The sequence below is a fragment of the Hypanus sabinus genome, chromosome 10, assembly GCF_030144855.1.
Source record: "Hypanus sabinus isolate sHypSab1 chromosome 10, sHypSab1.hap1, whole genome shotgun sequence".
Lineage (NCBI taxonomy): Eukaryota > Metazoa > Chordata > Chondrichthyes > Myliobatiformes > Dasyatidae > Hypanus > Hypanus sabinus.
The window spans coordinates 49,132,824-49,160,654 of NC_082715.1; the positions used below are offsets into that span (position 1 = coordinate 49,132,824).

Consider the following 27,831-nt stretch of genomic DNA (forward strand, 5'->3'; position numbering starts at 1 on the left):
TGCCTAGCTTGATGTGTACTACCAGTATTTTGTGTGTGTTGTTGTTTGAATTTCCAGCATCTGCAGATTTCCTCGTGTTTGTTCCCTACACCTGTTATCTTTACCTTTTATTCTGACAACCTTCCACTTTCCAAGTACACCTTTGCCAGAAAACAGGCTGTCCCAATCCACACTCACCAGATTATTTCTGATACCGAAAAATTAGCCTTTCCTCAGTTTAGAATCATAGAAATTTACAGTACATTACAGGCTCTTCGGCCCACAATATTGTGCCAACCATGTAACCTACTCTAGAAACTGCCTAGAATTACTCTATTGCATAGCCCTCTATTTTTCTAAGCTCCATGTATCTGTAACACTTAACCAACAGACTGGTATATGTCTAGGGGAAAAGGAGATCCAGCCACACACCAATCCCACCTCCCGTACACGCAGGTGCTGTGAGAATCAAGTTTATGCCTCGCGCCCGCACACAGTATCAAATTCACACCAGATACCGTTATGAAATACACTTTAAAGAGTTTACTAAAACTAAAAGAGTACTAGGCAATACAATATATATGAAAGAAAAGAAAAAAAGCAAAAGGCGCCAACTTATCAAAGTTCAGTCAGTTTAGTGCACATCTATGGAGCTCAACCATCGAACCATTCGATCCTTCGTCGCTTGCCTCCGACCTCCATGTCTTCACACCCGGGACCACCCCTGGTGGTCAACCAAGCAGTGCAGCGCACGTCCAACTTCCTCGGCGTCTTCCTCCCGACTCCCTCGAAAACCCGCGAACCCCCCCCCCCCCAAGTTCCCAGCCTCACAAGACAAAATAACATTCCCCGTTGGTTAACAAATGAATACAATCCCCATATCAGCAAGTCTAAAGCTAAACAACTGCGAGAGAAACACTTATCAGACAAAGAAGCATTCCTACTCTTAACAAACCAAAGAAGCCATTTTGAGTCACATACACAAGACATTGTACATATCTTTTGTCATGCCACTATTCAAAAAAAAATGCAGGAAAAAGGCAGGTAAGTTGGTTTAACATCTGTAGTTGCGAAAATGCCTGAAGCTATCATTAAAGAAGAAATAGTGAGGTATCTAAAAAGAAATAGATCCATCAGGCAGACGCTGCATGGATTCAGCAAAGGCAGGTCTTTTTTGACAAATTTACTGGAGTTATTTGAGGATATAACAAGCACAGTGGATAGAGGGGATCAGATGGACGTTATTTACTTGAATTTCCAGAAGGCGTTCAATAAGGTGCCACATAAAAGACATCCATAAGATAAGGATGCATATAGTTGGGGTGATGTATTAGTATGGATAGAAAACTGGTTAACAATAGAAAGCAGAGTTGGAATACGTAGGTGTTTCTCTGGTTGGCAATCAGTGATGTGCGGTGTGCTGCAGAGGCCGGTGCTGAGCCCACAATTGTTCAAGATATATATTAACGATCTGGAAGATGGGATCGAGTGTAGTGTATCTCAAATTGCAGATGATATTAAATTGAGTGGAAAGGCAAATTGTGCAGAGGATACAGAGAGTCTGCAGAGATTTATAGATAGGTTAAGTGAGTAGGCAAGGACCTGGCAGATGGGGTACAATGTTGGTAAATGCGAAGTCATCCACTTAGGAATGAAAAATGGAAGATCAGATTATTATTTAATGGTAAAAGATTGAAGGAGGACTTGGGAGTGCTTGTGCATGAATCACAATAGGTTGGTTTGCAGGTGCAGCAGGCCATCAAGAAGGCAAATGGAATGTTGGCCTTCAATGCTAGAGGGATTGAATTTACTGTTGGCCTTCATTGCTAGAAGGGGGTAACACTGCAACTGTACAGGGTACTGGTGAGGCCGCATCCGGACTTCTGCACGTAGTTCTGGTCTCCTTACTTGAGGAAGGATATATTGGATTTGGGGGCAGTGCACAGGAGGTTCACCAGGTTGAATCCAGAGACAGGAGGGTTAGACCATGAGAGATTGAGTAGCCTGGGATTGTACTCATTGGAATTTAGAAGGATGAGAAGAAATCTTATAGAAACATATAAAATTATGAACAGGATAGACAAGACCGAGGCAGGAAAGTTGTTTCTATTGGTAAGTGAGATCAGAACTAGGAAACATAGCTTCAAGATTCAGGGGAGTAAATTTAGGACCTAGATGAGGAGGAACTACTTTTCCCAAAGAGTGGTGAATTGTTGGAATTATCTGCCCAATGAAGCAGTGGAGGCTACCTCAGTAAGTATATTTAAGACAAGGTTGGATAGGATTTTTGCATAGTAGGGGAATTAAGGGTTATGAGGAAAAGGTAGGTAGGTGAAGATGAGTCCATGGTCAGATCAGCAATGATTTTATTGAATGACGGAACAGGCTCGATAGACCAGATGGTCTACTCCTGCTCATATTTCTTATGTTTCTTATAAAATGAATCAGTCCTCACCCAAATAAATTAAGACATGTTCAATATATGCAGACCAGGATTGATCACAACAAACAAGGTAGCTGACAGGCCTGTCAAAACAGTAAGCATTTCACTCAGAACAAGGTTGAGCCTTCTCTGGACATGACACTCAAAAAGCACAACGAAGTCCATACAAACAATAATGCCGAGGCAAGAAGTCAACAGAAATTGAAATGGACTAAATGTGCCAACCACAAACACTCTGGCAACAAATGCGGCATATTGTCTGCTCTATTCGTATGATTGAGACTCAGAGTATAGCTTAATGCTGTATTTAAGTTTGCTGATGACACCATTGTTGTTGGCTGCATCAAAATTTGGTATATGAATGAGAAACTGAAAATTCGGTTGAATGGTGCCGCAACAAAAACCTCTCACAAAGAGCTACAGGAGGGAGATGCTGAAGGCCCCTGAGATGGTCCTCACCAGGGTAATGAAAGTAAAGATGGTCAGTAGCTTAAAATTCTTTGGCATTAACACATCAGAGAATCTGTACTGGAACCAACACAAAGAAGACAGAGTTTGTGTAGATTTGGCATATCACCAAAGACTTTGACAAACTTCTATAGATGCACACTGGAGAATATCCTAACTGGTTGCATCACAGCTTTGTATAGAAACACCAATACACCAATGCCCAAAAATGGAAAAAGCTACAGAAAGGGATGGATACAGTCCAGATCATCACCGACAAAACCCTCCATACCAGCGAGTACATTTACATGGAGCAATGCCACAAGAAAGCAGCATCCATCATTAATGAACCCCCCCGTCCCAGCAATATCCTAACCATGCATTGTCCTTGCCACTGCAATCAGGAAAGAGATACAGAAGCCTAAGGTCCCACAGTACGAGGTTCAGGAACAGTTATAGCCTTACAACCATCGGGCTCCTGAATCAGCATAAATAACTTCATTCACCACTATTCTGACCTGATTCTACAACCTACAAGGACTCTTATGTTCTTTTGCACACTGGTTGTTTATCAGTCTTTTCTGTTTATGCATTGTTTTTTGTAAAATTCTACTGTTTTTTCCTCTGTAAAAGCCTGAAGGAAAATGAACCTCAAGGTAGCATATGGTAACATATACATACTTTGATAATAAATTTACTTTGAATTTGAAGTACTTCACTTCTACTTCTGAAGGCTTTACCACCACTTATAAAGGATGTCAGAAGTAACAGAATACCCTCCATTTTGCAGAGCAAGAGCAATTCCAACCCAAGGAGTTATTCCTCATCTGAGCACAGCTAGCTACTTTATTCACTCTTCACCCTCCACAATAAAAAGTCAATCTCTCCACTACCACTACATCCTGGTTAAGGTGGCCATCATCTCCAAGGCTCCCAGTAATAACTTGCCAACACTTATTGATAACAGCTTCCAAAAGCTTGACTAGTATTACCTAGAAGGTACTGGACAGAAAATACCTGGAAACTGAGATTCTCTCATGTCCTCTTTCCAACTATACGCTGGTGTAGGGCAGGTGTAGCATTTGTTCTGCTTGCATGGATATTTGCCAGGAGGGAGATCACTGGGGAGGGATGAATGGCTAAGGATTGCTGCAGAAAGCAGGAAGTTGGGGGGGGGGGGGGGTGGGAAGGAAAGATGTGTTTGGTGGTGGGATCCTATCAGAGATGGCAGAAGTTTTAAAAAGTTACGTGCTGGACACAGAGGCTGGTGGGGTGATAGGTGAGAATAAGGAGAACCCGATCCCTACTAGCGTGGTGGGAGGATGGGGTAAGAGCAGACATGGGTGAAATGTAAGAGATGCAGTTAAGGGCAGCATTGATGGTGGAGGAATGGAAGCCCTTTTCTTTGAAAAACAAGTATATCTCCTTCATTCTAGTATGAAAAGCCCCTCCTGGTTTCACCTATCACCTTGTGTTTCTCTCTCCCCTCCCCACCTGTTCAATCAATTCCTCATCTTTTTTTCTCCAGTCCTGCCGAAGGACCTCAGCCCTAAAATATCGACTATACATTTTACCACAGAGGATGCTTGGCCTGCTGAGTTCCTCCTGCACTTTTGTGTGTTGCTTGGATTTCCAGCATCTGCAGATTTTCTCTTGCTTGAAACATCTGGTTGTCTGGGAAGACAACCTTTCTGTAATGTGGGAGATGCACTGTGTAGTCTGATTGGTTTAAAATCACTCCCACAGCTTTACATTAAATCCACTATATGCTCTGGTCTTTGGAGGAAATATGATACAATATGTTGCAGCATTCAAGCAAGGTAACATGGAAAACTGCAAAATCTATTTTGCTTTATTATAGTCATTATTAGTTTGAGCAGCTACTCACTTCGCTTTCTCCTGGACTCTTTGATATCTTCACAGAGTTTGTTAAACTCAGGATCCAGCTCAGCAGCTATCATTGCATGTGCAGTATCCTTGAGTGTGCAGGCTCTGTGCCGAATCATGCGATCTATGAAAAGAAACACTACACAGTTACATAGGCACAAAATAAACTGTTATTACATTCTTGTTTGGAATTAAGTAGTTCTCATAGTCTCTCTATGCATCTAGTTACTGTGAGAACAGGTTACCTTATTGGCTTGCTCATGTGTAATAGTCATTTACACAGATTTGAGCTCAATGACAAATATTCTGATTATCCAACAACCTTCTTCTGTCAAAGTATAATGCATTTTGGAGGCAGAAGAAGAAAAAAAATTGAGAGGCAGATTGACATTAATAATTGAATTTGACTGCACAAAATCATACATTCAGATGATTGCATGATGAACTGCATCTTCAAACAATGTGACATGAAATTTCTACATTTTGATTACATAAATTATGGGTGGAATCTTATACTAAGCAATTCCAGTTTCAAATTAACTATTACAAAAAGCAAGCCAATAACATAACCTATTCTCATAGTAACTGAAAGTGTATGCATCATTTAATGAATGTCACTTGAAGATTTATAGAAACATCAAATGTTCTTTCTTAGTTAGACCAAGAGGAGAGGTGTCAATGGCAATGTTTTAATGAAATTGACAATATATTTAAAGGCTATTGGGTCATATTTCAGCAAACTGGGCAAAATGAAATAATGTAAAATGAAGTTAGATATATTCGGAATACTGTCTGGCAACATCTGTGGAGAGAGAAACCATAGTGCTGTTTCATGTCAATAATCTTTCATCAGAACATATCTGATGAAAGGTCATCAGCTGAAACAATTGGCTAGATTTTACACAGTGGTGAACCAACTCCACTCACTGCTGAGTTCAATAAAAAGATACAAACTTACCTTAAATGATCCTTTCATCAGGAACTTGTGAGGGAAAAAGTTGACAGGATCCTCCGCATCAAGGCCCTGCGCGTTGAAGGGCCTAAGGATGTAAAAGAAGCATCACGTGGGGCGGCGTGAAGTAGTCCGCCCATAAATAGCTCTGAAGTTGCTGTCAGTCACATGGAGTAATGTGAAGGTTGATAGTTTTTACCATCATTATTTTGTGAAATCTGGACCATAAACTGTTTCTCTCCACAGATGCTACCTGATTTCTAGGTATTTTCAGCAATTTGTTGTTTAATTTTCAGGTTTCTGGCATCTGTATTACTTTGATTTTATTTTCAAAAAGATAGACAAAGTATTATCCAAAAAGGTAAAGTCTATTCAAAATTGAACTTAATTGAATTTTATAGCCTACTTTGGTTATTTCAAAATGAGTTTATGTGGTCAACGCAACAACTTTTGGGCTAGGTAATGGAATAATTTTCATTTTAGATTATCAAAAGGATAATAAGACAATAGGAATATGCAAGTCTGTGGGCCATGAAGGTTTCTTCCAGGTTTTCTCTCACATGCAAAAATTGTGCAGGTCCATAGTTTAATTGACTACTGCAAATTACCCCAAAATAGATAAGACCACTCAATCAGGAGAAGTGTATGCATGCGTTTATGAGTGAGTGTGCGTGTGTGTGTGTGTGTGTGTGTGTGTGTGTGTGTGTGTGTGTGGGTATGAGTGAGATATAGAGAAACAGAGAGAATAGGGACTTCGGGGAATATAAATTGGGTTAGGATATGATTAGCAAAAAAGTGGGCGCTTGAAGGTCAGCAAAGGTTTGCTGATTTGTAGAGCTTGTTTCTGTATGGTTTTTCCAACAAAACACTCCCAATGATCCACTGAAGAAAAAAACAGAAACTCCTCCTCCTTTGCTGACAGAAATGAACACAAATCCCAATCTCATAAATGCAATCCCTGATGCAGTACTTGCTGCCTCACTAAACCAGTTATATTGAACAATGTGAGTTTTATACCAAGAGATGCCAAATGAGAATATTAAGATCATATATCTTTAACTAAAAGGAATTTTGACTATTCAATTCAATCTCAGAGCAAAATTCACAATTCTGACAAGTACAATAAATCTAAATCTAGTTTGAGGGTTACATTGAGCTCCCACGTTTTCAACATTCTGATGGTTGGTAGACTTTTATCAGCAACTTCAGAACAATGTAAACGCATAATGTTTGCTTGCTTATTGTTGTGTCAAGAGACCTGAGATGTAATTCAGGAACTGCATTTAGTTAATTTAGTTACAATTAGCTTGATAGATAGCCACAAAATCACTGCTTAGGTGTTTTAAATTCCATCTTACCTCCAGGAACTTTATCAGGATTGTATTCAAGAGCATTGCTACAGATGAGGTTAATATCTATCAGGAAATCCTTCACTGTTTCATACTTGTGGTTATCAATTTTCATCATCATGGTTGATAAATCCATAGGTTGTAGGATGACTTCGAGATAGTCAGAAACCTACATTTTTTAAAAAGAAAAGAGTGTTCAAAATCAAAGACCAACACATTTAAATTTTAAACATTTCCAACAATAATTTCTCTTATGACGATAATATCAATGTGTTGCTGACTGGGGGAGATACATATATATCTAGACTACTCTACTATTAATTTTGCCTCTGTATTTTATTCCCCTTTAAACTGAATACTTGCCATCCTTCGAATGGTTATAGCTATTACTTTTCAGTTCAGCTAAGATGATTCTCTTCAACTTATTGCATGCATCTCCCTCTTAACTTAGATCCCCACCTCAGCTCCGATGTGATGTTTGTGTCATCCCCTACATGCAATTACGCCAAAAACGGAATTAAAGTTGCAATGATCTAGCCTCATACATTTCATCATTACACTCCCAAGAATCTTAGCAGCAGGAATTACCAAAATGGTACCTGATCAAAAACCTTATCAGCTTTTAAAAGTCTTCATTTGTAACTGCTATTAATATACCTCTTCAATATCCACAGGTTTACTAAAGATATTAAATCGTTTGTCAGTGGCAAGTCTTTTGGTAATATCCCTGAGAAATAGTCGAAGTTCCCGAAAGGTATTTTCCTCTTGTTCTTCCATTCGTTTTTGTTCCTCCTCTGATAATTGTCTTGGTGGAGGAGGTAATGCAGGTGGAAGGACTTCCAAGGCAAGCAAAGCTGAAAAAAGTATGTAGTTTAATTAATAAAACTCCATTTGGTGAGTGATTCTCTCGAGCAGGGGTTCCCAACACGTGGTCCACTGACGCCTTGACTAATGGAAGGGTTCCATGGCATAAAAAAGGTTGGGAACCCTGCTCTAGAGGAAAATTTACAGTATTACATTTGGGTTTAAGACTGAAATTTGCAGAATTGTATTTTATGACTGATCTGAAAACACTTTATAAAATAAGTAAATGCAACCACTAAAAAAAAGAATGCAATTTGCACACAGCAGGTATCCGTAAACAACAGTGGTGACGACAATACAATTCATTTTCAAAATATTATTTGAAGGATATCAGCATGAACTTTAGGGATGTATCTCCCTACCTTGTTTCAAAACAATGTCATGAATCTCTTTTTTTTATCACTGGGAAGGTAAACTCTTTCTCGGAGACTCTATCATACTTCTTCAAAGCCAAGACCTCTGGCAATGCAGCACTGTATTAAGAACATCAAACAAGATTTTGTGCTCACGTCATCCCATTCTAATGAATGGGACTTGAATTTAGAACCATCTAATTTGGGTTGAATGTCCTGCCCATTGAGTCATTGCCAGCACCTTCGGCTAGTGCTGCATCTGGGCCGATGAGTATGAGATAACCCAACCCCCTTTATGATTTGTAAACATTTCAAAAGAATAACAATCAATCTGAACAGCTACAAATACACCAAAACGGCTGCTTAAAGCAAAATGACGATTAATGTCCTGCTACAATGGGTCATCATAAGAATGTGTGCTGATAACATAATTGAGTTGTTAGGCCATGACAACTGCCTGCTGAATAATAATCTAAACAGTTTTTCAGAGGCGTTTGCTCTGCTTGACTTGACAGATAATTGGCTATTAGTACCAGGTTATAAATGATAAATTTTACATAAAATTCTTGAGTATTTGAAGACTGAAAATGATTACTTTGCATTTTGATAACTGCAAACCTAACAATTAAATCCAAGTTAAATTTCAGGTACAGCCGCATTGTTGCTTCACCTGAACAATTGGTCAGAACGGTCAAATGAAGTTTGCAGCAGGCTTGGTTCCCACCTTTTTAGAACTACGTGGCACCGTCAACAGAAGCTAACCCAGATTTGAGTTGGGGAAAAAATAACAAAAGTTGCTTCTAACGATGGTTATCACTATGGCTCTTGCTAAGATTCCTCAGGTTATTTGATTCAGTATCAAAGTAAAACATTGAGGCTTCCATACATACAAAAGTACATAACTGCATAGTCAGTGGTATGGTTAGATCCCAGGACTCATACAACCAAAACAATCCAACTCTCTGCCCATCTCGATACTAGCATCTTTTGAATAAGGTTAATTTTGCTTGTCAGACTAGTGAACAGCCGTAACTATGTAATTTGGGTACCAGGCTCCTGCAGAATAGAGAAACTTCGATAACATTAACTGCCAAAAGTAACAAAACAGTGAGAGTGAAAGGTAACTTTTGAGAACAACTTGTTTTTGTCCCAAAAAGTTAATCACTTGACACGTTGGTAATTCTATAGATGATGGAATCCAGAATAACATACAAAATGCTGGAGGAGCTCAGCAAATCAGTAAGCATCTATGGAAAGCAACACACACAAAATGCTGGTGGAACGCAGCAGGCCAGGCAGCATCTATAGGGAGAAGGATTGTCGACGTTTCGGGACGATGAAGGATCTCGGCCCAAAACGTCGACAGTGCTTCTCCCTATAGAGCTGCCAGGCCTGCTGCGTTCCACCAGCATTTTGTGTGTGTTGCTTGAATTTCCAGCATCTGCAGATCTCCTCATGTTAGCATCTATGGAAAGGAAGATTCTGTATGACCTGCTGAGTTCCTTCAGCATTTTGGTGGAAGATATTTTTACCTAGCTCAGTCATATCCAGGATAAGGTTATCTGCTTTTGTTGATTTAACAGGATGTATAGACACAAGATAATGTAAAACCACCGATGTTTCTTTTTACAGAGGATATCGTGGGGTTAAGAGGGATTGCAATATACATTCTGGTTCAGAATGTTTGATAAACACTTGTTAAATACTGAAACCAATCTAAGCAAATGATGCAGTGTCATGTTTCACAGATAAATATGTGAAATACAATTTATGCTTATTTGCAAATCTAAAAACCTAAGAACTGTGAGAACAGATGCTGATTGTAATCACATTTACAATAAAATCAAGAATACTGGAAACAAGTTTCAATGATCAAAGAAAAGTTAAAGACTGAAAATGACAAAGCAATAAAGCACAAGGTTAATACCTTATCATGACTGCCAAACATTCCAAGTGTTCACACGAAAAAATTACAAGTTATTTGATAGATATAAAAATAACTTTTTTTGCCTAGGAGGATCCCATTAATATCAAAAAAGTATTAATATCTTCTGGTATTGATAATTACTGAGTAAAATATTCAATACATAGTCTACTCAGTAAAAAATACATCATCTACCCAGCAAAGGTGCTGTAATCTGTATTTAATTGCACTAACATCTATTATATCAAATATAATTTGAACATCTTAATAAATACATCATTTGTTTTCCTTTACCATTAGCTCTTACCAGACTTTTTCTTCTTAGGTGGAGGCTTTGCTGCTTGGTTCAATATCAAATCTTCAAAGAATCTTGTTCTTTCATCTTCAGTAGGTCTCTGTAAATCTATAACTTCTCCATAATTAATTTCAAAAATGCATTTAACCTAATTTTCAAAAGAAAAAGATTCTCATAGCAAACTTTAGGCTTAAATATGCTTATTAGTATTTGCAATGTTAGTAAATCAAAGGTTATTTCATGACAAGTTTGCAGATAATATGAATATAGGTGGAGGGACAGGAAGTGTGGAAGCAGCACTGCGTCTGCAAAAGGAATTAGACTGGGGGAATGGGCAACCCAGTGGCAGATGGAATATAATGTGGGTAAGTGCGTGGTGGTGCACTTTTACCAAAAGGAATAATAGGGAGAAAATACAAAAATTAGAGGTGCAGAGGGACTTGGGAGTCCTCTTGCAGGATTCCCTAAAGGTTAACTTGCAGGTTGGGTGAGTGGGAAGAAAGGCAAATGCAATGTTAGCATTCATTTTTGAGAGGACTAGAATACAATAGCAAGGATGTAATGCCGGGGCTTTATAAGCCATTGGACAGACACCAGTCAGCAATTTTAGACCCCTTATCTATGCAAAGATGTGCCAGCATTGGAGAGGGGCCAGAGGAGGTACATAGGAATGATCCTAGGAATAAAAGGGTTAACATATGAAGAGTGCTTGATAGCTCTATTCTTGTACTCACTGGAATTTAGAAGAGTGAGAGGGGATCTCATTACAATCTATTGAATATTGAAAGGTCTGGATGAAGTGGGTGTGGAGAAGGTGTTTTTTATAGTGGGGGAGTCTAGGACCAGAAGGGACAGTCTCAGGATTGAGGGACATCCATTTAGAACAGAAATGGAACATTTCTTTAGCCAGATGGTGGTGAATCAGGAATTCATTGCCACAGGCAGCTGTACAGGCCAAGTCATTAGTATATTGAAGGCAGAGGTTGATAGGTTCTTGAATAATCACGGCATCAAAGATTACAAGAAGGCAGGAGAATGGAGTTGAGACAGATAATGAGCCATGATGGAATGGCAGAGCAGGCTCGATGGGCCAAATGGCCTAATTCTGCTGCTACATCTTAAGAACGAAAGAACAGGGAAATCAAGTCAAGCAGTAAGTCAAAGACAGAAGCAATGTATACTTAGTTCATGCTCATTTGTTGGACATATATCACTGCATGGACATATATTTTATTAAGACATTTACTTGGAATTCATGCACTTGACCATTCTAAACATAAACTTGTTAAAACAACATAACTCATTTTAATAGCTAAGAAAACTAGGTGTGGATAAGGAAATTAGATTTTACAACTCTGACAGCAGTATTCAGTAGATGAATCAGAACTAATGAATACTACTTGCTGATTTATTATCTTGCAATAAAGATATTATAGATAACATAGCATCATAGCATAATCACAATCAAAGTATATTGCTCATTACTTGCATGTTAATCAGATGCACAGCATCAGATAGGCTCAGATGCTTGAAAACATGTTGTATAAAAATACTGTTACTTTTAGAATGCAAAACGTTAATACTTCAGTAGCAAAGGATTAAGTTCAGAACATAATAGTTGCTTAAAATATTTTTGTGGTCTTATCCACCTTTGTCTAAACTAGCTTAACAAAAGAGATTCCCATCTCTTTACCTTAGACTAATTGATAGAAGATTTTGAACATGCAAATGGACATATTAAATGTAGATGATGAAGTTGATATCCTACCTCATCTGGTAGTTCAGCATATGTTGTTTCAGAGGTAGCCAATATCAAAATAGGAGAAAATGGTGGTATGTCCTGCAGCAGAGTCAGGAAAGTAGCTTTCACCGTATCACTGATTGCATCCCACCACTCTCTAATATGAGGCACATAAACAACACTTGGTACTGTCCGACGTGCCTCACGGAACATCTAAAGAGGATGAGCAATCAAGGGAGAACATTGGTACAGGAGGGGATATAATTCATTTTTAAGGAAAGGAAAAAGGAGGAGGCAGAAAGAAAAATAAAGTGCTTTGAGATTTTCAACACCTAGACTGAAGTTTAAACATATGAAACATATGGACTAGGCTTTCCTTCTTCCGTCATTCTCACCTGTGCACAAGACTCCTCTGGTGTTTTGGCACTAACAGAGTACAATGCTGGCAAATCTAGTCTGTACACTGAGAATTTCTCAAGTGAATGGAGCAAAGCAGGAGCAAGATGTGAACTTTGACCAGATCCCTTGTTTCCACAAAGAAGTAACCGAGGACGATGGGATATGGGCTGGTGAAGTGCTGACCTACAAGAAGAAATCTTAGATGACTTCCCAATTCAAGCTTGCACATGCAATGTTCAAAAAAATGTAGCTACTGCCTCAGGTGAATGAAAGCAGAACACCACCACAACTTTAAATTAGTAGAAAAGATAAGTATTTAAACTTTATAATGACCAAGGAGGATGTCCTTGATAGAAGCATTTCAGGCCTTAACCAAGATAATGCCTCTTCACAGAATTAACACAGAATCATAATGGTAATCTGATTATATATAAAACATTTAAATGCATTTATTTTCAACAAAAGAAATTGCAATATCATCTATTTACTAGTACAAACTTTCATAAGAATGTTATTCCTATTTCATAAGAATAGGGTATTGTGATATTATTACAGCAATATATAAGGATACTTTATTCTATTATTCTGAGAGGCTGCATCACTGTCTGGTATGGAGGGGCTACTGCACAGGACCGTAAGAAGCTGCAGAAGGTTGTAAATCTAGTCAGCTCCATCTTGGGCACTAGCCTACAAAGTACCCAGGACATCTTTAGGGATCAGTGTCTCAGAAAGGCAGCGCCCATTATTAAGGACCTCCAGCACCAAGGGCATACCCTTTTCTCACTGTTACCATCAGGTAGGAGGTTCAGAAGCCTGAAGGCACACACTCAGCGATTCAGAAACAGCTTCTTCCCCTCTAGGAATACATACACATCGCTGGAAGAACTCAGCAGGTCAGGCAGCATCCATGGGAAAAGAGTAGCCAACGTTTCAGGCCAAGACCCTTCATCAGGAATGGGGGGGGAAGAGAGGGCCAAAGCCCAGTAATAGAGATAGGGGAGGGGGTAGGGCCTAGAGGCGCCAGGTAGAAAACCAATCAGAGGAAAGATAAAGGGGGGAGGGGGAGGGAATAAGCATGAAAGAACTGTAGAGATAAAGAAGCAGAAAGTTAAAAGGGGAGAGAGGCAGAGAGGGACCTGGGATAGGGGAAGGGGGAGGGAATTACCGGAAATTGGAGAATTCAATGTTCATACCACCAGGCTGGAGGCTACCCAGCCGGTAGATGAGGTGTTTCTCCTCCAACCTGAGTTTGGCCTCATCATGGCAGTAGAAGAGGGCATGTATGGACATATCTAGATGGGAATGAGAGGCAGAGTTGAAGTGGGTGGCAACCGGGAGGTCCCGTCTATTGTGACGGATGGAGCGTAGGTGCTCGACAAAGCGGTCCCCCAATCTGCTTTGGGTCTCGCCGCTGTAGAGGCCGCTGCACCGGGAGCACCGGATGCAATAGACGACTCCAGCAGACTCGCAGGTGAAGTGTTGTCTCACCTGGAAGGACTGTCTGGGGTCCGGAATGGTGAATTTGTATCAGAACAGAGAGAGCAGCCAGAGGTCATGGTACATAATGGTGAATTTTTGTGTTTTCTTCCCCTCTGCCATCCGATTCCTAAATGGACATTGAAGTTTTGGGCACTAACTCACTTTAATTTTTAAATATACAGTATCTCAGTTTTTGCACATTTAAAAAAAATCTATTCAATAACGAAACTGATTTCCTTGCTTTATTTTATTTTTTTTCTCTCTGCGAGATTATGCATTGCATTGAACTGCTGCTGCTAAGTTAACAAATTTCACGTCACATGCCAGTGATAATACACCTGATTCTGATTATTGCTGATAAACCATGCTTCACAGCAGTTAAGAACATTTACCTAAGACCATAATATTAAGGCCTTCGAGAACTAACAAGTGAACAGAATCTTCAAAATAAAAACGGATGAACTGAGCGGGATGACTGTCAGCAGTTCCACATGGAAACCAGCTACTGTTTGCTAATTTTTTCTCACTCTCCCTGCGCCCTCCCCCTCCCTCCCTCATCCTTCATCTTCCTTCCCTCATACTTGTTCTTGTGACACTTAGTAAATGATCAGAAACAACAAGTTTTTTCCTCCTTAACTTCCGAAGCTCGAATACAAACCACATTATACAAAACTCTCAACATTTGAACCACTTAAATAGCCACCCAATCAGTTCAGTAATTCATTAGTTGAAGGTTGGTTCACTCAGTCCAGATACAATAGAACGCAGCCTGCTGCATTAATCCTATTATTAGTTGATCACAAATCCTAAATCTTCCAGAAGATGGCAATATTCTACTTCCTTTTTTCTAAAGAAAAAATCAACTATACAACCAAATAATTCATAGATATATTTTTTGAGGCAAATCACCACCAAACACATTCAGATTTCATGTTAGATTAGCAATATATCGATTTTGAATAAAGCAAAACAATTCTATTAAACAGATAAAATATATTATTGTAAAACCCAAACTATTCAACGGTGTGTTGAAACCAACACAAAGTATTCGGAATCGAGAATAGTCTTTTAATATTTTGTTCATATTCCACATAATCACGAACTCTTTTCAGAAGACCATAAAACATAGACCATTATAAAACCATTATAGACCATTATATTTTTAGACCATGGTCTAAAAATTAGACCATTCAGCCCATCGAGTCTGCTCCGCCATTCCATCACAGCTGATCCCGAATCCCACTCGACCTCATACACCAGCCTTCTTGCCATATCCTTTAATGTCCTGACAAATAAGGAAACTATCATCTTCTGCCATAAGTATATTCACTGACTTGGGCTCTACTGCAGCCTGCGGCAGAGCATTTCACAGATTTACTGGGGCCTGGGGGACAGATAAGTAGGTAACAGTCAGGAAAGGGAAATGTAGGAATCAGAGGCTAGAGAGCACCCCTGTGGCTGTACCCTTTAACAATAAGTATTCCTGCTTGAGTACTTTTGGTGAGGGATGGCTTACCTGCACAAAGGCTGTTGTAAATCAAGTCAAGAAGAAAAACAAGAGCTTCTGAAAAGTTGAAAAAACTAGAGATCCAGAAGATTATAAGGCTAGCAGGAAGGAGCTTAAGAAAGAAATTAGGAGAACCAGAAGGGGCCAAGAGAAGGAACTTGTGGATAGGATTAAGGAAAACACCAAGGCATTCTACAAGTATGTGAAGAGCAAGAGGATAAGATGTCAGAGAATGGGACCAATCAAGTGTGACAGTGGAAAAGTGTATATGGAACCGGAGGAGATAGCTGAGGTACTTAATGAATACATTGCTTCAGTACTCACTACGGAAAAGGATCTTGGCAATTGTAGGGATGACTTAAAAATTGAGCATGCAGATATTAAGAAAGAGAATGTGCTAGAGCTTTCGGAAAGCATCAAGTTGGATAAGTCACCAGGACCAGACAAGATGTATCCCAGTCTACCAAGAGAGGAGATTGCTGAGCCTCTGGCGATGATCTTTGCATCATCAATGGGGATAGGAGAGATTCCGGAGGATTGGAGGGTTGTGGATGTTGTTCCATTATTCAAGAAAGGGACCAGAGATAGCCCAGGAAATTATAGACCAGTGAGTCTTATTTCAGTGATTGGTAAGTTGATGGAGAAGATCCTGAGAGGCAGGATTTATGAACATTTGGAGAGGCATAACATGATTAGGAACAGAGGTAGTCCCCGAGTTACAAACATCCGACTTACGGACAACCAGTACTTACAAACCGAGGAAGGAGAACGCCGTGCGCCATTTTCAGTCAGATCGTGACGCAGTCTGCCATTTTAAGTCATTGCCATTGACACTGTGTTGAGTGTTTAACTTTGTATTTGGCTTAAATTTTTCTTAGTAAGATTCACCCTGACACCGCCACCCCCCCACCCCCCCGTTCCAGTCGGCTGGTGGCGCAGTGAGATCAGTGCCGGGCTCGAGAACAGAGGTTTCCGAGTTTGATCCAGTGACAGACCGCTCCTGAGCCGGGTTGATGTCGATCCAGTGACTCCCGTACCATCCGTGTTGGGTTGATGTCCAGCATGCAACTCGACCTCGTAAAAGAAAAACACTGCCACCTCCAGTTTAAATTCTCCTGTGGAATATTGTGGAGGATCAAATACCCAAACCCAGCACAGCCCCCACTTGTCCTATTTAACCTGTCTCAGTGCAGTGGTCCTTAGGACCCAGCGGACTTCGGGAGCCGGCGGATCTCATGACCCGCCGCCCACAGTATTTCTGTTCCATTGACAGAAAACAATCGCGATTGAAAATAAAGTGGAAATAATAAAGTGTTTGGAGAGAGGAGAAACGCCATCAGTCAATGGAAAAGCGTTAGGCTACAGTTGGTCAACGAGTGGAACAATTTTAAAGGATAACGGATAAAGTGAGAATAATGGAGCATGTGAAAGGCCCTGGCCCGATGGAAGCTACAATTATTACTAAGCTACGCAGTGGTTTAATTCTTGGAATATATACGTTTCATAAGTGCTTTGTATGCATAGAAAGGTAAATATATACTATATACTAAGACAAACGTTTGACTAACTGACGCTAAATAATACCGGATGTACTTGCTCTGGATTACATACAAATCCGACTTAAAGACGGACTCAGGAACAGAACTCATACGTAACCCAGGGACGGCCTATAGTCAGCATGGCTTTGTGAAAGGCAGGTAGTGCCTTATGAGCCTGACTGAATTTTTTGAGGATGTGACTAAACACATTGATGAAGGTAGAGCAGTAGGTGTAGTGTATATGGATTTCAGCAAGGCATTTGACAAGATACTCCATGCAAGGCTTATTGAGAAAGTAAGGAGGCATGGGATCCAAGGGGACATTGCCTTGTGGGTCCAGAACTGGCATCCCCACAGAAGGCAAAGAGTGGTTCTGGATGGGTCATATTCTGCATGGAGGTTGGTTACCAGTGGTGTGCCTCAGGGATTTGTTCTGGGATCCCAGCTCTTTGTGATTTTTAGAAATGACCTGGATGTAGAAGTGGAGGGATGGATTTGTGAATTTGCTGATGACACATAGGTTGGGGGTGTTGTAGATAGTGTGGAGGGCTCACTATAGGAAGGATGTGGAAACAATAGAAAGGGTGAAGAGGAGATTTACAAGGATGTTGCCTGGATTGGGGAGCATGCCCTATGAGAATAGGTTGAGTCAACTCGGCCTTTTTTCCTTGGAGCAATGGAGGATGAGAGATGACCTGCTAGAGGTGTATAATTTGATGAGAGGCATTGATCGTGAGGACAGTCAGAGGCTTCTTCCCAGGGCTGGAATAGCTAGCACGAGAGGGCATAGTTTTAAGGTGCTTGGAAGTAGGTACAGAGATGACAGAGCTAAGGTTTGTTTTTTTTTACACACAGAGTGTGGTGAATGCCAGGAACGGGCTGCCAGCAACTGTGGTGGAGGCGGATAGGATAGGGTCTTTTAAGAGACTCCGAGGCAGATACATAGAGCTCAGAAAAAAGAGAGGGCTGTAGGTAACCCTAGGTAATTTCTAAGGTAAAGGCATGTTCGTCACAGCTTTGTGGGCCGAAGGGCCTGTATTGTGCTGTAGTTTTTCCATGTTCTATGTTTCTACTACTCTCTGTATAAAAAAATTTCTCCTTACCTCTGTTCTAAAGTGTTACCCCTCAATTATCTAGTTCTGGATACCCCCACCAGAGAAAACATCCTCTCCACATCCACCTTATCTTGTCCTTTCAATATTCGGTAGGTTACAATGCGATCTCCACGCACACTTCTGAATTCCAATGAGTACAGGCCCAAAGCTGCCAAACACTCCCGATATGTTAAGCCCTTCATTCCCAGAATCATCATTGTGAATCTCCTCTGGACTCTCTCCAATGACAACACATCCTCTCTGAGATACAGGGCCAAAACTGTTGACAATATTCCAAGTGTGGCCTGTCTAATCTCTTATAAAGCTCCAGCATTATCTCCTTGTTTTTAAATTCTATTCTCTTTGAAATGAATGACAAAATTGCATTTGCCTTCTTTACCAAAGACTCAACTTGTAAATTAACTTTCTTGGGGTCTTGTACGAGGACACCGAAGTCTCTCTGCACCTCTAATGTTTGAACCATCTCCCCATTTAGATAATCATCTACACTATTATTCCTTTTGCTAAAATGTATCATATATTTCCCAACACTGTATTCTATCCACCATTTTTTCACATTCTTCCAATTAGTCCTGCTGCAATCACATTGCTTCCTCAACACTACTTACACCTCCACCTATCTTCATATGACCTGCAAACTTTGCCATAAAGCTGTCAATTCCACTATCATTAACAAACAATGTGAAAAGCAGCGGTCCCAATACTGACCCCTGAGGAACATCACTAGTCACTGGTGTTATGAGTGATGGACATACCTAATGGAAATGGGGTGCAGAGTTAACCATTCCCCCCCCCCCAAAGAACTATGAACTATTGCTGTTGCTATGCTGCTACTGAGAGAGAGAGAGAGATGACGCCCAGGCAAGAACATCTGCTGAAGATAAGAGGGAGAGAGAGACTGTTGATTTATTGTATTTTGACTCTTCCTGGATTATTTACCTTTCACTACAAGGATTTTACTTTGCTTGTTAACATTCCACAGGATACAGCAGGAGTGGCCTGATTTGATGGACACAGTCATTCAGAGTTGATGGATAGCTGAGACCCCGTTAGTAGGGATAAAAGACAGGTCTGGAGAGACACCCTTCAGACACATCAGTGGACACTGACTGAGTGTTGTGGACCCACAAGAAAGGTGGGGGCTTCGGAGACGGAATCAGGAGCTCGGTCAATAAAGCTCACAGTGTTACAGCAGGGCCGGTGGAAACTTGTGTGTGTGTCCACTCATGCCAGAGTAACAAGTCTACCACAGAAGAACGGTCTAGCTGAAGAACAGAGGGATCATAGCTGAATGACCACCACAACGATACGACGGAATAAGAAAGCCAATAGGTTTGTCTGCTGCAGCTGTTACATCTTGCTCGCTCTCTCTCCAACAATTACAACACAACAACCATAACTACCTCAGCACGCATGAACTGAACTTTATACTTTTCTATGACAATTCATTTACCCCTAGACATCGATAGAGCTTGTTTATTATTGCTTATTATTGTTCCTACACTTTTAGGTTTATTATTGCTAACTTGTTTTATATGTATATTTGCATTTTTGATACTGTATTGTGTAGTTTACTAATAAACATCTTTAGTTTTGGTACCACCAGACTCCAACGGATTCTTCTATCTTTGCTGGTCTGACACCCAGTTACGGGGTACGTAACACTGGCAGCCAACCAGAAAAGGTCCCTTTTATTCCCACTGGCTGCCTCCTGCCTGTCAGCCAATCTGCTATCCATTTCAGTATCTTTCCTGCAGAGCTATAGGAATTTATCTTGTTAGGCAGCCTCATGTATGGCACCTATCAACAGCATTCTGAAAATCCAAGTAAATGATATCCACTGCCTGTCCTTTATCCACCCTGCATGTTACTTTCTTGAAGAACTCTAACAGATTTGTCAAGCAAGATTTCCCTTTACAGAAACCATGATGACTTTAACTTACTTTTTCATTAATCTCCAAGTACTTGAAACCTCATCCTTAATAATAGACTCCAACACGTTTCCAGCCATAAGGTTAAGATAACCAGCATATAACTTCTTTTCTTTTGTCTTCTTCCCTTCTTAAAGAGTGGAGTGACATATGCAATCTTCCAGTCCTCCAGGACCAAGCCAGAATCATGTGATTCTTGGAAGATTATGACCAATCACCTGTTATCTCTTTAGCAACTTCTCTCAGAACTTTAGGATGTAGTCCATCTGGCCCAGGTGACTTATCCAAGACCTTTGAGTTTCCCTTGCACTTTTTCCTATGCAACAGCAAGGCACTCACTCCTATTCCCTGACACTCACAGACCTCTGGCATACTGCTAATGCCATCCACTGTAAAGTCAGATGCAAAATACTTATAAACGACCTGACAAAGGGTCTCGGCCTGAAACATCAACTGCACTTCTTCCTATAGATGCTGCCTGGCCTGCTGCATTCCACCAGCATTTTGTGTGTGTTACTTGAATTTCCAGCATTTGGAGATTTCCTCGTGCTTGCGAAGTACTTATTAAGTTCATCTGCCATTGCTTTGTCCTCCATTACTACCTCCCCAACATCATTTTCCAGTGGGCCAATATCAACTCTCACCTCCCTTTTACTCTTTATAAAACTGAAAAACTTTTGATATCCTGCTTTATATGATTGGCTAGTCTGCCCTCATATTTCATCTTTTCCCTTCTTTCTTCTAGTTGCCTTTTTTTGGATTTTAAAAACTTTTCAATCATCCAACTTCCCACTCATTTTTGCTCCTTATATGCCCTTTCCTTGGCTTTTATGCAGTCCTCTATCAGCCAAAGTTGCCTACCCCTGCCATTTGAGAACTTCTTCCTCTGTGGACATACCTTTCCTGTGCTTTGTTAGCTATTCCCAGAAACTTCAGCGATCTATGCTCTGCCACCATCCCCACCAATATCCTCCTCCAATCCACTTGGGCAAGCTGCTCTCTCACGCCTCTGTAATTCACTTTTTTCCACTGCAATACTGATATATGTGTTATGCTTCTCCCTCTCAAATTACAGTATGAATTCAAACATCTTATGATCCCTACCTTCTAAGGGTTTCTTTATGTTAAGTTCCCTAATTGTTATTCCCTAAATGTTATTGCACAACACCCAATCTAAGATTGCCCTTCCCCAACTCGGCTCAAGCACAAGCTGCTCTAAAAAGCCATCTCTAAGGCATTCAACAAATTTCCTCTCCTGCAATCTGACACCAACCTGTGTTTCCTAATTCCTTGCATATTTAAATCCATTACAATCATGTCATTACCTTTATTAAAACATGCCTTTTCCAGCTCCCTTTGCAATCTCAACCCCACATCTTGGCTATTATTTGGAGGCCTATATATGATTCCCATATTGGTCTTTTTCACCCTTGCAATTTTTTACATCATCTACAAATATTCAACATTCTCTGACCCCATGTCACCTCTTTCTACAGATGTAATTCCATCTCTTACCAACAGAACCACACCACTGCCTGTCTTTCTGCCTGTCCTTTCAATACAAAGTATATCCTTTGATGTTAAGTTCCCAACTTAGCCTTCTTTCAGACACAACTCAATGATGCCTACAATGTCATACCAACTAATCCCTAATTGCACCACGAGTTTGTCCACTTATTCCAAATGCTTTACTTTTTGAATTTTGCCTGTAGTACAACTTAACTCTTTGTTCTGTCTGCATTTGTACCCTATCATTGGCTTGTCCTTCCTTACATTCATGTTACACCCATCATCTACTTGGAAACCTGCTGGCTCATCCTCAGCTCTATCATACTGATTCCCATCCCCTGCCATATTAGTTTAATTCCCAATATTCCTTATAATGTCCTTATAATTACCAATATTCTCTGTCAGAAAATGTTACCATAATTTAGAAAGTGGTCTAGTAAAGTTTATTATGAACATATATAAATAATAATCACATAATATGTTCTGAATTTATTTTTCACCCATTTAAACCTATGCTCACTTATATTTTAGATTAGGTATCCCAAAAATAGAAATAAAATTTGGTCCAGATAATTTGTACAGGTCTCAAAGGACACAGGAACTAAAATTAATATAATTTCAGGTGGCATTTTTGTGCAATACTAAATGCAGAAAGGATTTGTACAATTTAGAACACATGTATAAAGAGACAGGAGCCATGTATTTGTCAACGGTATGTTAGTTACAGAACTACCTCTTAAAGATAACAGTCATAACTTTAAAATGCAACATTTAAAATTTTGTATTTATATTATAACTTTAATGCAGAAAAATATAGCAGGTGATCTTGAGAAATAAGTTGATATGGAGTTAAAGCAGTAGGTGTTAGGACTGAAAAAGCAAATTTTAGCAGAAGTAGTGAAGTGAGGAGCTTAGGTAGTGACCCAAAATAGAGTATGGTTCAGATCTTCCACTTAAAAGTCAACAGTGCCACTCAAAATTACCGGCTTTTATTGACCAAACGAGGTGGAGCCCCAACAGATCTCCAATCCAGACCTGATGCGCAGATTTTAATAAAGTTCCTGCCACTTACATGGGAAACATGCCCACTGAATGGGCCCATCATTTTAATAGGAAGAAACAACAGTAAAGAAAGACAATTTCCTTTTTTTCTGAATTAACCAAGTTGATGTACAATTTGAATATTTATGTTTACTGTTCCTTAGCTTTTTAAAAAATTGTTGGAAATTAAAACTATTCATATTTTTTCTTAAAATTTGATGAATTGAGTATTTTTTGCTCACATCCTAAACAGCCTGGATGCATTGCTTAATCAGTCAGTTATATGTAATGAGTGTCACACTGATCAGATGAAAACCAGCTTTCCAAACAAAACTGCAGCAAGCCCTATGCTTCAGAAAAACAGTGCCTCAAATATCTGAAGTAGCCATAAACTTAGGCATTTGTCAAAAAATATATCATGTGTATGAATAGAGTTCTGAACCCTTAGTCAGTTGAAGTATATTCAAATGAGTAACGAAATTTAAGGACAGATATTTTTCATTCTCTCAATCTAAATGGGATAGCATCTGAGGAAATAAAATATGAAATTTCTGCTACATGTATCACTCAACATACAGTCATATTGGGGTACAGCACAGAAAAATCCATCGAGCCCATACTAAAACTACTTGAGTGGCTGTCTACTCCCAATGACCTGCACCCTCCATACCCCTACTATTCATGTACCTATCCAAACTTCTCTTAAACATTGAAATCAAGCCTTTATGCACCACTTGTACAGGCAGCTCATTCCACACTCTCACAACCCTCTGAGTGATGAAGTTTCCCCTCATATTCCCCTTTAACTTCTCACCTTTCATCCATAACCTATAATCTTATAGACAATAGGTGCAGAAGTAGACCATTCGGCCCCTCGAGTCTGCACCGCCATTCTGAGATCACGGCTGATCATTCACTATCAATACCCAGTCCCTGCCTTGTCCCCATATCCCTTGATTCCCCTATCCATCAGATATCTATCTAGCTCCTTCTTGAAAGCATCCAGAGAATTGGCCTCCACCGTCTTCCGAGGCAGTGCATTCCACACCTCCACAACTCTCTGGGAGAAGAAGTTTCTCCTCAACTCTGTTTTAAATAACTGACCTCTTATTCTCAATCCATGCCCTCTGGTACTGGACTCTCCCAACATCTGGAACATATTTCCTGCCTCAATCCTATCAAATCCTTTAATTATCTTAAACGTTTCAATCAGATCCCCTCTCAATCTCCTCAATTCCAGCGTGTACAAGCCCAATCTCTCCAATCTCTCTGCGTAAGACAGCCCTGCCATCCCAGGAATCAACCTAGTGAATCTACGTTGCACTTCCTCAATTGCCAGAATGTCCTTCCTTAAACCTGGAGACCAAAACTGTACACAATATTCCAGGTGTGGTCTCACCAGGGCCCTGTACAAATGCAAAAGGACATCCTTGCTCTTGTACTCAATTCCCCTTGTAATAAAGGCCAACATTCCATTTGCCCTCTTCACTGCCTGATGCACTTGCTCATTCACCTTCATTGACTGATGAACTAGGACTCCTAGGTCTCTTTGCATTTCTCCCTTACCTAACTCTACACCGTTCAGACAATACTCCGCCCTCTTGTTCCTGCTTCCAAAGTGGATAACTTCACATTTTATTCACATTGAATGACATCTGCCAAGTATCTGCCCACTCACCCAGCCTATCCAAGTCTCCCTGTATTCTCCTAACGTCCTCTTCGCATGTCACACTGCCACCCAGTTAAGTATCGTCAACAAACTTGCTGATATAGTTTTCAATACCCTCATCTAAATCATTGACATAAATCGTAAAGAGCTGTGGTCCCAATACAGAGCCCTGTGGTACCCCACTATTCACCTCCAGCCAGTCCGAGAAACACCCATTCACTGCTACCCTTTGCTTTCTATCTGCCAACCAGTTTTCTATCCATGTTGAAACCCTGCCCCCAATGCCATGAGCTCTGATTTTACTCACCAATCTCCTATGTGGCACCTTATCGAATGCCTTCTGAAAATCTAGGTACACTACATCCACTGGCTTACCCTCGTCTAACATCCTTGTTACACCCTCAAAAAACTCCAACAGATTAGTCAAGCATGATTTGCCCTTGGTAAATCCATGCTGGCTCGGCCTAATCCTATTACTGCCATCAAGATGTGCCACTATTTCGTTCTTAATAATGGACTCAAGCATCTTCCCCACGACTGACGTTAGGCTAACAGGACGACAGTTCCCCGTTTTCTCCTTCCCTCCTTTCTTTAAAAGTGGGATAACATTAGCCACTCTCCAATCTTCAGGAACTGATCCTGAATCTAAGGAACATTGGAAAATGATTACCAATGCATCTGCAATTTCCTGAGCCACCTCTTTTAGAACCCTTGGAATCTTTGTTTGTAGTCCACCCAGCTTTAGTGGAAATAGCCTACTTACATTTACCATATCTATACCCCTCAGTTTTGTATATCAAATCTCTTCTCAAACTTGCATGTTCTAAAGAATACAGTCCCTCAGGTCCTCCAAACCCTGCAAAATCCCATCTCCTGTACTTAATACATTGATTTATGAAAGACGATGTGCCAAAAGCTTTCTTTATAACCTTGTCTATCTGATGCCATGTTCAACAAATTATGAACCTGTATCCCAGATTGCTCTGTTCTATCATACTCCTCAGTGCCCTACCATTCACTGTGCAAGATCTACCCTGGATGGTCCTACCAAAATGCACAACTTCGCACTTGTTTGCGTTAAATTCCATCTGCCATTTTTCAGTCCATTTTTCCAGCTGATACAGATCCCTCTGCAAGCCATAACAGCCTCCCTCACTTTGCACTACACCATCAATCTTCACGTCATCCGCAAATTTGCTGATCCAGTTCACCACATTATCATCCAGATCATTGATATAGATGACAAACAACAACGAATCCAGCACCAATCCCTGTGGCACACCACTCTCTGGCTTCTCCCACAAAGCCAATGTCTAATCCAATTCACTACCTCAACATGAATGCCGAGCGACTGAAGCTTCATGTGGAACCTTTGTCAAGTGCCATACTAGAGTCCATGTAGACATCCACTGCCTTGCCTTCATCCTCTTTCCTGATAACTTCCTCGAAAAACTCTAGTTAGACATGACCTATCATGCACAAAACAAGCTGACTATCCTTCATCATCCATGTCTATCCAAATACTTATATATCCACCCTTACTATACTTTCCGATAACTTTCACACAACTGATGTCAGACTCACCAGCATATAATTTCCTGAGTTTCTGTTTAGAGCCTTTTTTAAACAATGGAACAACATTGGCTATCCTCCAATCCTCTGGTTCCTCTTATTTCGCTAAGGATCTTTAAATATCTCTCCTGCTGCCCCTGCAACTTCTGCACTTGCCTCCCATAGGGTCCGAAGGAACACCTTGTCAGGCCCTATAGATTTATCCACCTTGAGTTGCCTTAGGATAGCAAACACCTTCTCCTCTGAAATCTGTACAGAGTCCATGAAGTTGCTGCTGTTTTGCCTCATTTCTATAGACTCGGTGCCCATCACCTGAGTAAATACAGATGCAAAGAATTCATTTAAGATCTCTTGTTTTAGCTCCATATATGGATTCCCATTCTGGTCTTCCAGATGACCAATTTTGTCCCTTGCAATCCTTTTGCTCAACATACCTGAAGAATCCTATTAGCAGTAACTTAATGCCTTTGTTTAGCTTTCCCAATTTCTTTAAGTGTTCTCTTGCATTTCTTATACTCCAGAAGCATCTTATTTGTTCCTACTTGCCTATACCTGCTATGCACCACCTTTTTCCTCTTAACTAGTGCCTCAATATCTCTTGAAACCCAAAGTTCTCTACACTTATTATCTTTACCTTTTATTTTGACAGGCACATGCAAGCTTTGTACTCTGAAATTTTTGAAGGCCTCCCACTTAACAAACATACCTTTGCCAGAAAACAGCCTGTCGCAATCCACACTTGACAGATCATTTCTGATACCATCAAAATTGGCCTTTCTCCAATTTAGAATCTCAACCAACGGACCAGACCTACCTTTTTGCATACTTACTTTGAAATTAATGGCATCGTGGCCACTGGATGAAAAGTGTTCCCCCTGCACAAACTTCAGTCACCTGCCCCGTCTCATTCCCTAACAGCAAATACAATATTGCACACTTTCTCATTGGGACTTTTACGTACTGATGAAGGGCACTTTCCTAAACACATTTGGTAAATTCTTTCCCATCTAGTCCTTTTGCAGTGTGGGATTCCCAGTCAGTATGTGGAAAGCCAGAATCACCTACAATAACACCCTTATGTTTCTTTCCACAGTTTGTGATCTCTTTACAAATTTGTTCTTCTAAATCCCTAGGACTGTTGAGTAGTCTGTAATGTCGCCCCATTAATGTGGTCATACCTTTCTTATTTCTCAGTTCCAGCCATAACACCTCATTAGTCAAGTTCTCCAGTTCGACTTGACAGAGCACTGCTCTGACATTTTTCCTGACTAGTAATGGCACCTCTCCTCTTATAATCCCTCCACCTGTCACATCTAAAACAACTGGACCCCTGAATACTGAGCTGCCAGTCCTGCCCCTCCAGCAACCAAGTCTCAATAATGGCTGCAACATCATAATTCCAGGTGTTGATGTTAAGCACATCACCTTTCCTACAATAATTCTTGCATTGAAAAAGAGTTCAAAAGAAATCTAATTTAGCTATGATGACTCAAGCTATTATTTAATAAATTAAAAGTTCATCAACATTTCTAACTAGCGATCACTTCCCCAGAAGCTCTAGTGCACAATAACAGGTGTGTTGGAATGGCACACACATAATAAAATGATAAAAAGTTTACACCAAGCTCAATAGCTTTTCAATCACACTGGGGCAAAATCTGCAATGAAACTGAACTTCCAAGCCCATATATTTTCAATTATTCTTTAATAATATGGGACTTCCCTGAACAAATAATAAAAATTTAACCTGATTTAATTAAGTTCACTTAATATTCAATGTTTCCTTGTGACAAAGTCAACACTTATTACCCAGTGCAAACCCTGAACACACTGAACT

General features: G+C 40.2%; 1 protein-coding gene across 2 annotated transcripts in view; it reads right to left on the reverse strand.

Moving 5' to 3' along the window:
• Positions 1 to 27,831, reverse strand: part of atad2b (ATPase family AAA domain containing 2B) — a 208,399-nt gene that overhangs the window by 27,982 nt on the left and 152,586 nt on the right. For both annotated transcript variants that reach the window (XM_059981809.1, XM_059981808.1), the window contains exons 18-23: positions 12,630 to 12,816; positions 12,262 to 12,447; positions 10,506 to 10,641; positions 7,715 to 7,911; positions 7,067 to 7,226; positions 4,758 to 4,880 (exon numbers count right to left, since the gene is read on the reverse strand). In XM_059981809.1, coding sequence (XP_059837792.1) covers positions 4,758 to 4,880; positions 7,067 to 7,226; positions 7,715 to 7,911; positions 10,506 to 10,641; positions 12,262 to 12,447; positions 12,630 to 12,816 — 989 coding nt within the window. The remainder of the gene's footprint in view (positions 1 to 4,757; positions 4,881 to 7,066; positions 7,227 to 7,714; positions 7,912 to 10,505; positions 10,642 to 12,261; positions 12,448 to 12,629; positions 12,817 to 27,831) is intronic.